The following is a 12,865-nucleotide window of genomic DNA, read 5'->3' as shown; positions in this document are numbered from 1 at the left end:
CTTTATTCTTGATTTGTTTATTTAATTTTCAAGATATTTGAGAACAGTGGATTGTTTTATCAGAGCTGTTATTGTAGAAAATCGGAACCAAAACACTGAAAAAGTTTGTATATTTTTCTGTTTTTAATAAATGTGTTTTTTTTTTTTGAAAACCTGATGCGGCCCAGCCTTGCCCAGACCCTAGCTCCAGTGGCCCCCAGGTAAATTGAGTTTGAGACCCCATTGGTGTAGAGTGTAGACCACAACAATCTTGCAAGAGTTCACAAGCAGATGGCATCTGTGCTTGAGTAAAAAAGGTGTAATAACACGCCAGACCACTAGATGGCAATGACAGTCAATCTAAAAACGTCTTTGTTTTTGTTAATTTTTTTGCTTTCTTTCTTTTTATTATTCTTATTGACTATTATCATTATGTCAAGTGTGGATAGCATCATTTTATACTATATTTCTACTATATTTTATTATATATATATTATTATATTTTGCTGACCTGCTTGTTCTGTTGGGTTATACAATCATCAGCAATAAATATCAGAATAATTTCTTTATGTTTTTGGGTTACTTCATGTCAAAGCCCACAGGTGGTCCTGGGGTCTATTTGGGGGGGTGTGAGACACGTGATCCTGGAGGCAGAACCACAGGTCAGTTCCTTCCATGTTACTGCAGCACCCCCTGGTGGAAGATGTGAGGTATTCCATTTGCTTGGGAATCACACACATACATATATATATATATATATATATATACATACATACACGCGCACGCGCAGATGTATTTTTCATTAAACCTCATTGACATAACCAGTCAAAAGTATAAATACATGTATTATTTAATTGCATAGGAATTATGGCTTATGATGATAGAGCAGACCAGTCAAAAGTTTAGAGACACATTGTCATTCAACTGCATTGGAAAGTGTCTCAAAACATATGCAGTATATGATACAGTATACAGTATATGTATTGATGGATGTACTACTGCGTTGAGGACACACAAGCAGGAAGTGGAGCACCTGTCGGACCTCCTGATTCTGCTTCTTCTTCTCCTGCCTGAAATGTGCTTGCCTAATGTAGCCGGACCCAGAATAGCAACCCGGCCCGTCTCGGCTGGGCCTTGTCCAAACTTGAGCTTCCCCGTAGCCCCCCCTCCTCCTCCCCCTGGGCGCCCGACACTTGCATCTCCTTATTGAGCGGCGGTCCAGGAGGGAGGGAAGGGGGTCCGAAGACGCCTCCGGAGCGACTCCTCGACCAATGAGGAGGCCGAGCGGATCGAGTGTCAGTATAACAGAAGGACATAATCGGCCCGGTAAGTTTGCAGAACCTGACAGCCAGTCTGGGCCAGCGGGGAGCTCGCTTCTTTCAGCTTTTCTCAGGTAAGGACGTGAAGGGGGGTGAAATGAATGGGGGGGGGGTCCTAGTGGCTTCTGGTTCTGGTTCTACTTCAGTGTGGATGCGATATGAAGCTGAATTCTAGCAAAGGTGAGCCCCAGAGATGATTATGACATGGTGGAGTCGGTCCAGTCAATGTGGATGTTCTGCTTGGGAGGTGGTGGTCCTAGTTCTTGTCCTGGTCCTGGTCCTTGTCCTTGTTGTTGTTGTTGGATCACCAGAAGATTATTCTAATGGGATCATGACAACATCAGCAGGTCCGCTCCAGTTCATAGCCTTCTATTTGTGAAGCTGCAAATGGGCGTGGCACGGCGCCACATAGCTTCCGGATCAACACTTTAGCAGGGGGGGGCATTCTGCAGACGCGTGGGAACAGCCCGGCTCAGACCGGATCAACAAATTGTGCTCGTGAATGACTGACCTCCGCCCTTTGAAATGTCCGAGTCAGCGGAAGACGCCTGGCGGGCCACATGAGGGCCCAAGGAACGCCACACGGTGAAACCGGATCACGGCGGCGAGCAGCTGTGGCCCGGAAATAGACGGCGGCAGCGTGGCGCGATAATAACGCTAATGTGGCGGCCATTCTGGCATCTGATTGGATGAGCCGTTGCCGGGTTGTTAATCCCTCGCACGACGTCAACGACGTCGTTGTAATAACTTGATTAGTCTTCCGTTCATGACTTCATCAAACTTGTGCCACGCCTCTGTCATGTGATCATCTTCACGCGATATCTAATTGATCATTACTGATCACTTCTGATCAATGAATAGCAGGAGTACTACCTCATCAATAAACCTTGGCCAGGCAATTTTATTATATTACATCATCGGCTTTCACATCATATCACATTATTTTACCTTATATTATATATTTTTTACCTTATGTTGTAATATATTATACAATATATTATATTATTTGACATTATATTATATTCTTTTATATATTAAATTATATTCTTTGACCTTATATTGTGTGATACTATATCCTTTTCTATACATTTTTTTTACATTATATTATATTATATTTATATATATATATATATTATATTTTTATTTAATTTAATTTAATTATTATATTATTTCCTCATATTGTATTATATGATTTTTATTTTTATTTTACATTATTTGACCTTATATGATTTTATGAATACATTATTTTATAAGATTTTACATATAAAATTATTTGACTTTATATATTCTATTTTTATATATATTTTTATTAAATTTTATTTCATTATTATATTATTTCCTCATGTTGTATTATATGTTTTTTATTTTTTATTTTACATTATTTGACCTTATATTATTTTATGAATACATTATTTTATAAGATTTTACATATGAAATTATTTGACTTTATATATTCTATTTATATATATTTTTTATAAAATTTTATTTCATTATTATATTATTTCCTCATGTTGTATTATTTATTTTTTATTTTACATTATTTGACCTTATATGATTTTACGTTAGATTATTTTGTAAGATTTTACATATGGATTTATTTTAATTTATTTGAAATTATTGTATTATATTATATGACATTTTATTGTCCAACTCAATTTCCATTTTACACTAATTATTAATTATTAATAATTTTATATTAAATTGCATTATTTGGCCTTATATTGTATTATATTATTTTACACAAAATAATTTTATATTAAATTGAATTATTTGATTGAATTATTATTATTATTATGATAATTATTATTTAATGACAAATATAATAACAGAATGTGATATGGATTTATTGATTAGCTATTATTAGCTGGTACATGTGGACGCTATTGATGAAATGGCGGAGGGCAGGCGTACAGGATGTGATAGGAACAAGAACGCCATGTTTGCTCGATGGAGTGAAATCGTGATGAATTAGGATCGTTCGCTGGAACTCGATAGGACGGGTGAGGGGGTGAGGAAGGTCGTGGCGGGCGACCTTTCTGCCGCGTCGCTGACGTCAAAGTCCGGCCAGGGTTTTTCACGACGACGTCTCGCGTTGCCGCTAAATTTAAACTCTTGCCATTTTTTGCAAAGTGGAATCTTCTGGAAGGGGGGCATCCGGGCCGGGGCGTGTCTGTTGCGGGACGAGGGGGGGGGGCGGCGTGACCCGGCTTGAAATAAACCCTGTGGTCTCGTGTGTCTCGCAGGTTGCCAAGTCCACTTTCAACATGTCTGACACCGAGGAAGTGTAAGAACGCCGTCGGCCTCATCCTTTAGCCCCGCCTTTTGCGTCCCGCCTCTTGACCTTTTTGTCTGTTTGTGTCTGCAGCGATCAGGTGGAGGGTAAGTACGCCACGCTTCGTCGCACGCCATCATCACCATCAGCCTCGTTGTAGTCATCATCATTCTAGAACCTTCTCACGTGCACATCTGGTTTAAAACGGAGTGCCACGTGACAGGGGCGCTTTCCAACATGGCCGCCTGCGCCGCCAACGGGGGCTCCGCAGACCCCCACGGCGGCGTAGGCTCGGCATGACCGCCATGCATGGATCCCGGCGTACCCGCGTGTTGTACGGACAGGGGCGGGTACACGCGGGATCTTATGATCATGTTCTTCTGCTCCTTTTCTTTCTCGGACCCACTTGAAGAGTACGATGGTAAGAACCTTCACATTAACGTTGCTGTGCTACTTTTTTTTTCTGGCATGCGACTCTTAACTCGCTCAGCCGCACGAAGTCTTCCACCGTAACAGCCCGCCGTCAATCACGGCCTCCATCTTGTCTCTGCTAAACTCCCCACCTGCCCCCTCTCGCCATTAACCTGACCCCCTTCCTTCCCGGGCTGCATGGAGTAGTAGCGGAAGAGGAAGAGGAGCTAGTAGAGGATGTAGAGGTGGCCCCTGAGGCAGAAGCAGAAGCTGAGCCTGAGCCTGAGCCTGAGCCTGAGCCTGAGCCTGAGTTTGAGACTGAGCCTGAAGGTACGTGGCACGGACAGGGGAGGGGACCGGGGCATTCTATCATCCTTTCCTGCCCCGGGCGTTCAGCCCATCCATCACTCTTTGCTGATGCTAAAGCTAATGCTAACTTACCTTCCTTTCACCTCTGGACATCTGTAGTCATCATCATCAAAACACGCTTAGCTCAAAGGAATACGCTACGCTACGCTAAAGGCCAAACAAATGAAACCTTCTCTCCTTTTTCATGCTCAGTTGCAACCACCCTTTGCCACACCCACTTTCCCGCAAAAGCAATTTGCTTTGCCTTTTTTTCATTTGCACCGTTCCATCACGCTAGCTAGCTCCTTCTGCTTACGTAAGCGACACGACTACCGCTGCGCTCACCACTTCCTGTCTTCTCCGCCACGTACTGGCGGTGTACTGCTTTTTAGTGTACTTAGCAGTGGCAGCGCACTCAAACAGCACTCAAAGTATGTATGCCAGTCCGCATGTACGCACACCGGTTCTAAGTACACAAGTGCACACCTGGTAAGTGCACAAATGCACCAATTGCAAGTGCACACATACACAAAGTGTAGCTATTTAAGTATGCAAGTGTGCCTGTTAAGTACACAAGTACCAATTGTAAGTACACTATTGTACACTTTATAAGTACACACCAATTCGTAAGTACATAAGTACCAATTGTAAGTATACAAGTGCACCAGAACTAAGCACGCAAGTGCACATACTGTAAGTATAAACCAATTGTAAGGAATCAAAGTACAGCAGGTGTAAGTACACAAGTGCAGCAAGCGTAAGTAGGCAAGTGTAAGCAGGTGTAAGTACGCAAAGCAGGTGTAAGCAGGTGTAAGTACGCAAGTCTAAGCAGGTCTTAGTGCGCAAATGTAAGCAGGTGTAAGTACGCAAGTCTAAGCAGGTGTACGTACGCAAAACAGGTGTAAGCAGGTGTAAGTACGCAAGTGTAAGCAGGTGTACGTACGCAAAACAGGTGTAAGCAGGTGTAAGTACGCAAGTCTAAGCAGGTGTACGTACGCAAAACAGGTGTAAGCAGGTGTAAGTACGCAAGTGTAAGCAGGCGTAAGCAGATGTAAGTACGCAAGTGTAAGCAGGCGTAAGCAGATGTAAGTACGCAAGTGTAAGAGATTGTAAGTACACAAAGCAGGTGTAAGTACGCAAGTGTAAGAGATTGTAAGTACGCAAAGTAGGTGTAAGCAGGTGTAAGTGCGCAAGTGTAAGCAGGTGTAAGTACGCAAAGCAGGTGTAAGCAGGTGTAAGTACGCAAGTGTAAGCAGACGTAAGCAGGTGTAAGTACGCAAGTCTAAGCAGGTGTAAGTACGCAAAGCAGGCGTAAGCAGGTGTAAGTACGCAAGTGTAAGCAGGTGTAAGTACGCAAGTCTAAGCAAGTGTAAGTACGCAAAGCAGGCGTAAGCAGGTGTAAGTACGCAAGTGTAAGCAGACGTAAGCAGGTGTAAGTACGCAAGTCTAAGCAGGTGTAAGTACGCAAGTCTAAGCAGGTGTAAGTACGCAAAGCAGGTGTAAGCAGGTGTAAGTACGCAAGTGTAAGCAGGTGTAAGTACGCAAGTGTAAGCAGGTGTAAGTACGCAAGTCTAAGCAGGTGTAAGTACGCAAAGCAGGCGTAAGCAGGTGTAAGTACGCAAGTCTAAGCAGGTGTTAGTGCGCAAGTGTAAGCAGGTTTAAGTACGCAAGTCTAAGCAGGTGTAAGTACGCTAAGCAGGTGTATGTACAGAAGTGCAGCAAACGTAAGTACGCAAGTCGTTTAGCATCCGTGGTTGTTTGTGTGCGCCGGTGTCGTCATGTGATCATCAGATTGAAGACGTGGCGTCTGTCTTCTCGGAATGCTGACACTGCTCTTTAGCGTCCATGTAAGCCAATCAGTTTTTTTTCCATTTTAGCGGCTAATAACGTGCCACATGTTCTCCACGTCGTGTTGTCAGCCATGATGGTGGCGATGCTAAGCTAACAGGTCATGCTAACAGCGTTGGAGAGTCACACGAGCCAGCGAGTGTGTTTTCTCTAGTTAGCACTGTGCTAAAGTAGCGAGCGCTGGCTAACACTCTGTTGTCTGTTCTGCTTTTGTTTTCCGACGCTTGCTGCATGCAGAGGCCGTTGACGAGGAAGGTACGTTCTTTTCTTCCAAAACTCCATCCAAATATCTGAAATCTTGTTGTTTTTTTTTGGGGGGGGGGGAGCAAGCAAAGTGTTTGCTCGAAAAAGAGTCTCATGTGGAAAAAGGGTGAAAGAATATGAGATGCTAACACGTGCGACCCCACCGTCCTCTCTTCTGCTGCATGGCCGCATGACGCTGCCATTCCCAGGGGGTCATGTGACCGTGGCAGAGACTCCACACTTCTCTTCCATCTTGATATCTAACTCTAACTTGATGAATGGACTTTGTGACGCCTGACAGCCTCTTTGTTTGCTTTGTCTAACCCCATTAATTGTACTTGTCCCCTCGCCACCGCCTCCGCCACCGCCTCCGCCACCGCCACCGCCGTATCCTGCAGAGGAGAAGCCAAAGTTCAAGTGAGTTCCTCCTTCAGGTCACGTACGCCTGGGTGCCCAGTGATGTGAAGGACATTCAAGTTCTTCTTCTCTTTTTCAGGCCCAGCGCTCCAAAGATCCCCGATGGCGAGAAAGTGGACTTTGACGTGAGTTCGCCCGCCAAAGCGGTGTCCACACTTCCTGTGGCGGCGGCCTTCATGTTGTCCTTGCGTCCGCTTTCAGGACATCCAGAAGAAGCGTCAGAATAAAGACCTGGTGGAGCTGCAGGCGCTGATCGACGCTCACTTTGAGTGCAGGAAGAAGGAGGAGGAGGAGCTTATCGCCCTCAAGGAGAGGATTGTGAGTCTTCTCATCCGGTCACATGACAGCATCTGATAGATACTCTATTTTGGACGCATATGTCCTTTCTATTTCGATTCTGTATTTGACTGTTTTTCGAAAGATTAGATGAGACTAGACCAGATAGATGTCTTGGTCAGAAGGCGGCCATCTTGACACTTTTTCCATCCACTTCCTGCAGGAGAAGCGTCGTGCTGAGAGGGCGGAGCAACAGAGGGTGCGAGCTGAGAAAGACAAGGAGCGCCAGGCCAGACGTGAGGTGCGTGAGGAGAAGGCGGAGACGCCGCGGAGACGTTCCTCATCATGCTGTGTGTTGTGTGTTTGCAGGAGGAGAGGAGGATCAAGGAGGAGGCTGACGCTAAGAAGAAGGCCGAGGAGGAAGCCAAGAAGAAGTCTGCTCTGTCCAACATGGGCTCCAACTACAGCAGCCACCTGCAGAGAGTACGTGCCGCCACCGCGGCGCCCTCTTCTCACAGATGCGCTTTGACCCGACACTTTTGTTCCATATACGTAGCCAAGATGGCCACTATTTTCACCCAAGTACCCAAATACACATAAGTACACCCAAATACATTCAAGTACACAAGTGCAACCATTGGAAATACACAAGTGCATCAATTGTGAGAAGGCAGCACTTTGTAAGTGCGTAAGCACACTAATTGTGAGAAGGCAGCACTTTGTAAGTAGGCAAGTGCACCAATTGTGAGAAGGCGGCACTTTGTAAGTGTGTACGTGCACTAATTGTGAGAAGGCAGCACTTTGTAAGTGGGTGAGTGCACTAATTGTGAGAAGGCAGCACTTTGTAAGTAGGCAAGTGCACTAATTGTGAGAAGGCAGCACTTTGTAAGTAGGCAAGTGCACTAATTATGAGAAGGCAGCACTTTGTAAGTGTGTGAGTGCACTAATTGTGAGAAGGCAGCACTTTGTAAGTAGGCAAGTGCACCAATTGTGAGAAGGCAGCACTTTGTAAGTGTGTGAGTGCACTAATTGTGAGAAGGCAGCACTTTGTAAGTGCGTAAGTGCACTAATTGTGAGAAGGCAGCACTTTGTAAGTGCGTAGGTACACTAATTGTGAGAAGGCAGCACTTTGTAAGTGTGTAAGTGCACTAATTGTGAGAAGGCAGCACTTTTTAAGTGCATAAGTGCACTAATTGTGAGAAGGCGGCACTTTGTAAGTGCACTAATTGTGAGAAGGCAGCATTTTGTAAGTGTGTATGTGCACTAATTGTGACAAGGCAGCACTTTGTAAGTATGTGAGTGCACTAGTTGTGAAAAGGCAGCACTTTGTAAGTGGGTGAGTGCACTAATTGTGAGAAGGCAGCACTAGGAAAGTGCACTAATTGTGAGAAGGCAGCACTTTGTAAGTGGGTAAGTACACTAATTATGAGAAGGCAGCACTTTGTAAGTAGGCAAGTGCACTAATTGAGGGAAGGCAGCACTTTGTAAGCGCGTAAGTGCACTAATTGTGAGAAGGCAGCCCTTTGTAAGTAGGAAAGTGCACCAATTTTGAGAAGGCAGCACTTTGTAAGTGTGTAAGTACACTAATTATGAGAAGGCAGCACTTTGTAAGTAGGCAAGTGCACTAATTATGAGAAGGCAGCACTTTGTAAGTGCGTAAGCACACTAATTGTGAGAAGGCAGCACTTTATAAGTGGGCAAGTGCACTAACTGTGAGAAGGCAGCACTTTGTAAGTGCGTAAGTGCACTAATTGTGAGAAGGCAGCACTTTGTAAGTAGGCAAGTGCACTAATTGTGAGAAGGCAGCACTTTATAAGTGCGTAAGTACACTAATTGTCCATCCACCTGTGTAGATACACAAGTGCACCCCTTGTAATACAATACTTACCAATGGTAAGTATTGTAAGTAAGCAAGTGCATGTAAGTGTATCGCGTCTTATGCGTTGTCATGGCAACACCGCCTTGGCCAACATCAATCCCAGTCCATTTCTTCTGCCAGCCGTAGTGTATAACTCTGGTGGTACATTGACTAATAGTAGTCAAAAAAGTAAATACTTGACTAACATACTACACGAGTAGTACTGTTGGAGTACTAGAGCAAAAGTGGAGTAGCCATACTGTTTTCTTCCAGGCTGACCAGAAGAGAGGAGGCAAGAAGGAGACGGAGCGAGAGAAGAAGAAGAAGATTTTGGCTGCCAGGCGCAAGCAGCTCAACATTGACCATCTGAACGAGGACAAGCTCAGGTAGGACACGCCTGTGGGGACCAGTTCCACGTCTGCGGGCGGATGTGCGTGGAGAGATCATGAGCTGTATATGACAATGCTTTCAGGGACAAGATCAACGAGTTGTACGAGTGGATGTGTCAGCTGGAGTCTGAGAAGTTCGACCACACGGAGAGACTGAAGAAGCAGAAATACGAGGTGAGCCCGGAAGTCCAGCCTTCGTCGTCCGTCGTCATCAACGACACAAACAACCCGACTGATGCATGTTTTGCCCCCCCTGCAGGTCACCACCCTGCGCAAGCGAGTGGAGGAGCTCAGCAAGTTGTAAGTTGACAGAAAATAGTTCACCTGCTCTACAGTGCCACCGCTGGTCGTGAGGGGAAATGACACCAAACACATTCATGCGTATTTTACACTAGTTCATAGTCGTGTTAAGAAATGCAAATAGCAGTTTAAAAACTAGGGCTGTCAAAGTTCATAATGCGGTTAATGACGTCTTAACAGAAGTTTCCTTTAACGGTAACAGTAATTTTTTTCAACATGCGATTAACGTGTGCTTCTTCTGTTTGACCCTCAGCCCACGCCGTAGTTTGTTTGAAGCATGGCGACTCTGTAGCCACAAACCGGAACAAATATTGATAAGAAATTGAGAAAAAAAAATAGTATTTTGATTGGTAAAGTTAGCTTCAAAGTCCTGACAGATGGCTCTTGTAGTGAGACCAAAGTTATTTGTGTCAACTGTCGCTGTGTTTGACTTATCACGGATTACATGGCCTGCCAGAGACTGGAGCAGTGCAGGTATTGTTTTTATCGTCATATTTAGTGCTACCTTGGCGTAAGAGTGTCCCGACTAACCAACCAGTGTTTTTTTTACATTTTTACATCGCTAAAATTAGAGTTACAGCTGCTATTTGACAGGCTGTCAATGTGATGATCTTGGCTGAAGTCGAGTATTAATGTTAGTGCTAGCATTAGCAATTTAGCATCGAACTAGCTAGGGGAAGAAATTATAACGTGAGAGGTCTCACTCCCTCACATTTTGTTGAACGCTTGTGGGCAAGTTTAAGAGCTAATATTCATTCATTCATTTTCAACCGCTTATCCTCACGATGGTCGCGGGCGTGCTGGAGCCTATCCCAGCTGTCTTTGGGCGAGAGGCGGGGTACACCTTGGATTGGTGGCCAGCCAATCACAGGGCTCACATTCATACCTATGGAGAATTTGGAGTTGACAATTAACCTAGCGTGTTTTTGATACGTTTTTGTAAAACCTATTTCTATCTTAACGTGATTAATTTTCAGTTAACTGGACAAAAATTGTGATTAATCGCAATTAAATAAAATTAAAATCGATTGGCAGCCCTATAAAAACACACGCTAATTATTTGTAATGCTAACATGCGTCATCTTTGTGACGTTTCACAGCAGCAAGAAGGGAGCCGCCCGCCGCAGGAAGTAAATCCTCTGACCGCAGGAAGTGCCACGCCGGCTAAGCTTTTATAGCTGAGAAGACGCTGTTGACGTCATGCTGAGGTTGCATCATCATCATCATTATCAGTCTTTAGCTTCTGAGCAATAGGAATAAAACCTAATAACCTGACACCTCCTCGCCCTCCGCTGTTTGGTTCTCAGTGTTTTTGTAAATAAAGTTTCACCCCTCAAGCCACCATGTGCTCTCTTTTGTCAATAAAGTTCTTGGTAGACGCCAACAGGGAACGTCGTGTAATATCGCTGTTTGACCTGCTGGTGGCGCCAAAGGACAAGGAGCTCTGCTCATGCAGGTCAGAAACACAATCGGTGCTGCACGTGCAGAATGCGTCTACATCCGGTAGGCCCATTTGCCACGTGCAACCCAAAATGTCAGTGTTTTTTGTGCAATGACAATAAAGTAAGTCTAAGTCTGTAAAGTTTGATATGATTTTAACTGTGTTGGTGAAACATTATTACACTTATATAATTCATTATACAAAATATAATTTTTTGCTGTTTTAAATACATTTCGGACATCAAGGTAAACAGCCTCCACCACGCTCCCTTTTTGTTCTCCAGTAATAAATAATTATTGGTCTCTGTGGAAGGATTTTTTTTTTTAACCCTTAGATGCATAAGTGGGTCAAAAATGACCCGGTGATGTTGTTTTCTTGAAATATCTTTAGTATACTAAAGATATTTCAAGAAATTTTTATTATAATAAAAAAATTATCATTTCATATTCCAGGTATTCCTCAAAAAACATATTTTTTATATCATGCCATTCACATTTTTAACTTACCTTCTATACATTTTAAGACATTTTTGTTTTTGTGTTACTACCCCAACCTTCCATAAGTGGGTCAAAAATGACCCGGTCAGGTTGTTTTCTTGAAATATCTTCGTAATGAAAAATTTTTATCATTTCATATTCCAGGTATTCCTCAAAAAACATGTTTTTGATATCATGCCATTCACATTTTTAACTTACCTTTATGTAACACACAATGGATCCTCCCATTTTCTATTGTTGTACGGGGTCATTTTCTTTTTCAAAGATGTAAAAAAGTGAAAAATGAAGATGTTTCTAACATGAAATCATTCTTGTGTGGTCCTAAATATAATACTAAATATCATACAAGTGATTATTCCTAACCAAAATGGCAAAATTGTCATAAAAAGGCATTGATTCTAGTATGGGTGATTTTTGAGCCACTTATGGAAGAGTGTAGGGTCCAGTCACTCGTGCATCGAAGGGTTAAGTGCATAGGAGTGTGTTTGCCATGGAATTCAGATTGATTTGTTTTGGGATAACTTTTTCAGCGATACTTTGGCCACTGCTGGAGTACCACTAATAGTTGTGTACACGTACAGTACACCGTTACCCGCTTTAAAAGTGGGTGTTAGTACAACAGTTTGGAAACTGTTTCCATCCCATAGACGGCATATCTTTTAGCATTTGGTGATATGAGATTGGAAATAATTGACTCAACTTTAATATGAGTCACTTCATTTCAAGATAAAATTGGTTTATCCGTACAATTTCAATCACAATTGACCCCGGGGAATTTTTTTTTACTATCAGCAAATCCCTGATCACTTTAATATTCACTTCTACATTTCACTTTTTTTTTGTCAGCAAGATAGGCCTTTAATGGACATAGAACAAGTTTTAATCTTTGAAAGAAAACAATACATAAGTAATAATAGTAATAATAATAGTAATACACTCTAACTCTAAAAGAGTGTATAATAAGTATGGCTAAATGACTAACATGTCTAACCAGATTAATTAATCATGATTAATCACCAGCAAGGTCTAAGATTTGCATTGTTGATCTGTTTTTAGGTTGAATTCCCATGTTTGGAGTGTAATTTCTGGGATTTTACTTACAGTAAATGCTGATAAGAATATTCACTTATTCTTCTTTGATGATGAATATGGCTTAATTACGGGAAAAAATGAAACATTATTAATGGAATTAATTCGTTACCTCAGTTAACTCATTATTGATAATTCTAATTTATTATTTACATTTTATTATATACATTTCACTTTT

The 12,865-nt window shown here is 42.8% G+C and overlaps 1 protein-coding gene across 6 annotated transcripts; it reads left to right on the top strand.

Annotated features, from left to right (window-relative positions):
- The first annotated feature begins 1,275 nt into the window (after positions 1 to 1,275).
- LOC131131377 (troponin T, fast skeletal muscle isoforms) lies at positions 1,276 to 10,997 on the top strand. Of its 6 annotated transcripts, XM_058076047.2 has the most exons (14): positions 1,281 to 1,372; positions 3,542 to 3,582; positions 3,664 to 3,677; positions 4,189 to 4,311; positions 6,415 to 6,432; positions 6,819 to 6,837; positions 6,917 to 6,962; positions 7,039 to 7,155; positions 7,337 to 7,414; positions 7,483 to 7,596; positions 9,245 to 9,357; positions 9,444 to 9,534; positions 9,620 to 9,660; positions 10,761 to 10,997. In XM_058076047.2, the coding sequence occupies exons 2-14, from the start codon at positions 3,563 to 3,565 to the stop codon at positions 10,792 to 10,794; spliced, it is 828 nt and encodes a 275-aa protein (XP_057932030.2). In that variant the 5' UTR covers positions 1,281 to 1,372; positions 3,542 to 3,562; the 3' UTR covers positions 10,795 to 10,997. The 6 variants fall into 6 exon arrangements, with proteins under 6 accessions (XP_057932031.2, XP_057932030.2, XP_057932032.1 ...); XM_058076048.2 differs by lacking the exon at positions 6,415 to 6,432 and having other exon boundaries at positions 1,276 to 1,372; XM_058076049.2 differs by lacking the exon at positions 4,189 to 4,311 and having other exon boundaries at positions 1,288 to 1,372.
- The last annotated feature ends 1,868 nt before the right edge of the window (positions 10,998 to 12,865 follow it).

Source organism: Doryrhamphus excisus, linkage group LG1 (assembly GCF_037039965.1).
Source record: "Doryrhamphus excisus strain RoL-2023G ecotype Guam linkage group LG1, RoL_Dexc_Guam_v1.1, whole genome shotgun sequence".
NCBI lineage: Eukaryota > Metazoa > Chordata > Actinopteri > Syngnathiformes > Syngnathidae > Doryrhamphus > Doryrhamphus excisus.
The sequence above is the reverse complement of the archived record's forward strand: the minus strand, read 5'-3'. Positions and strand labels throughout refer to the sequence as shown.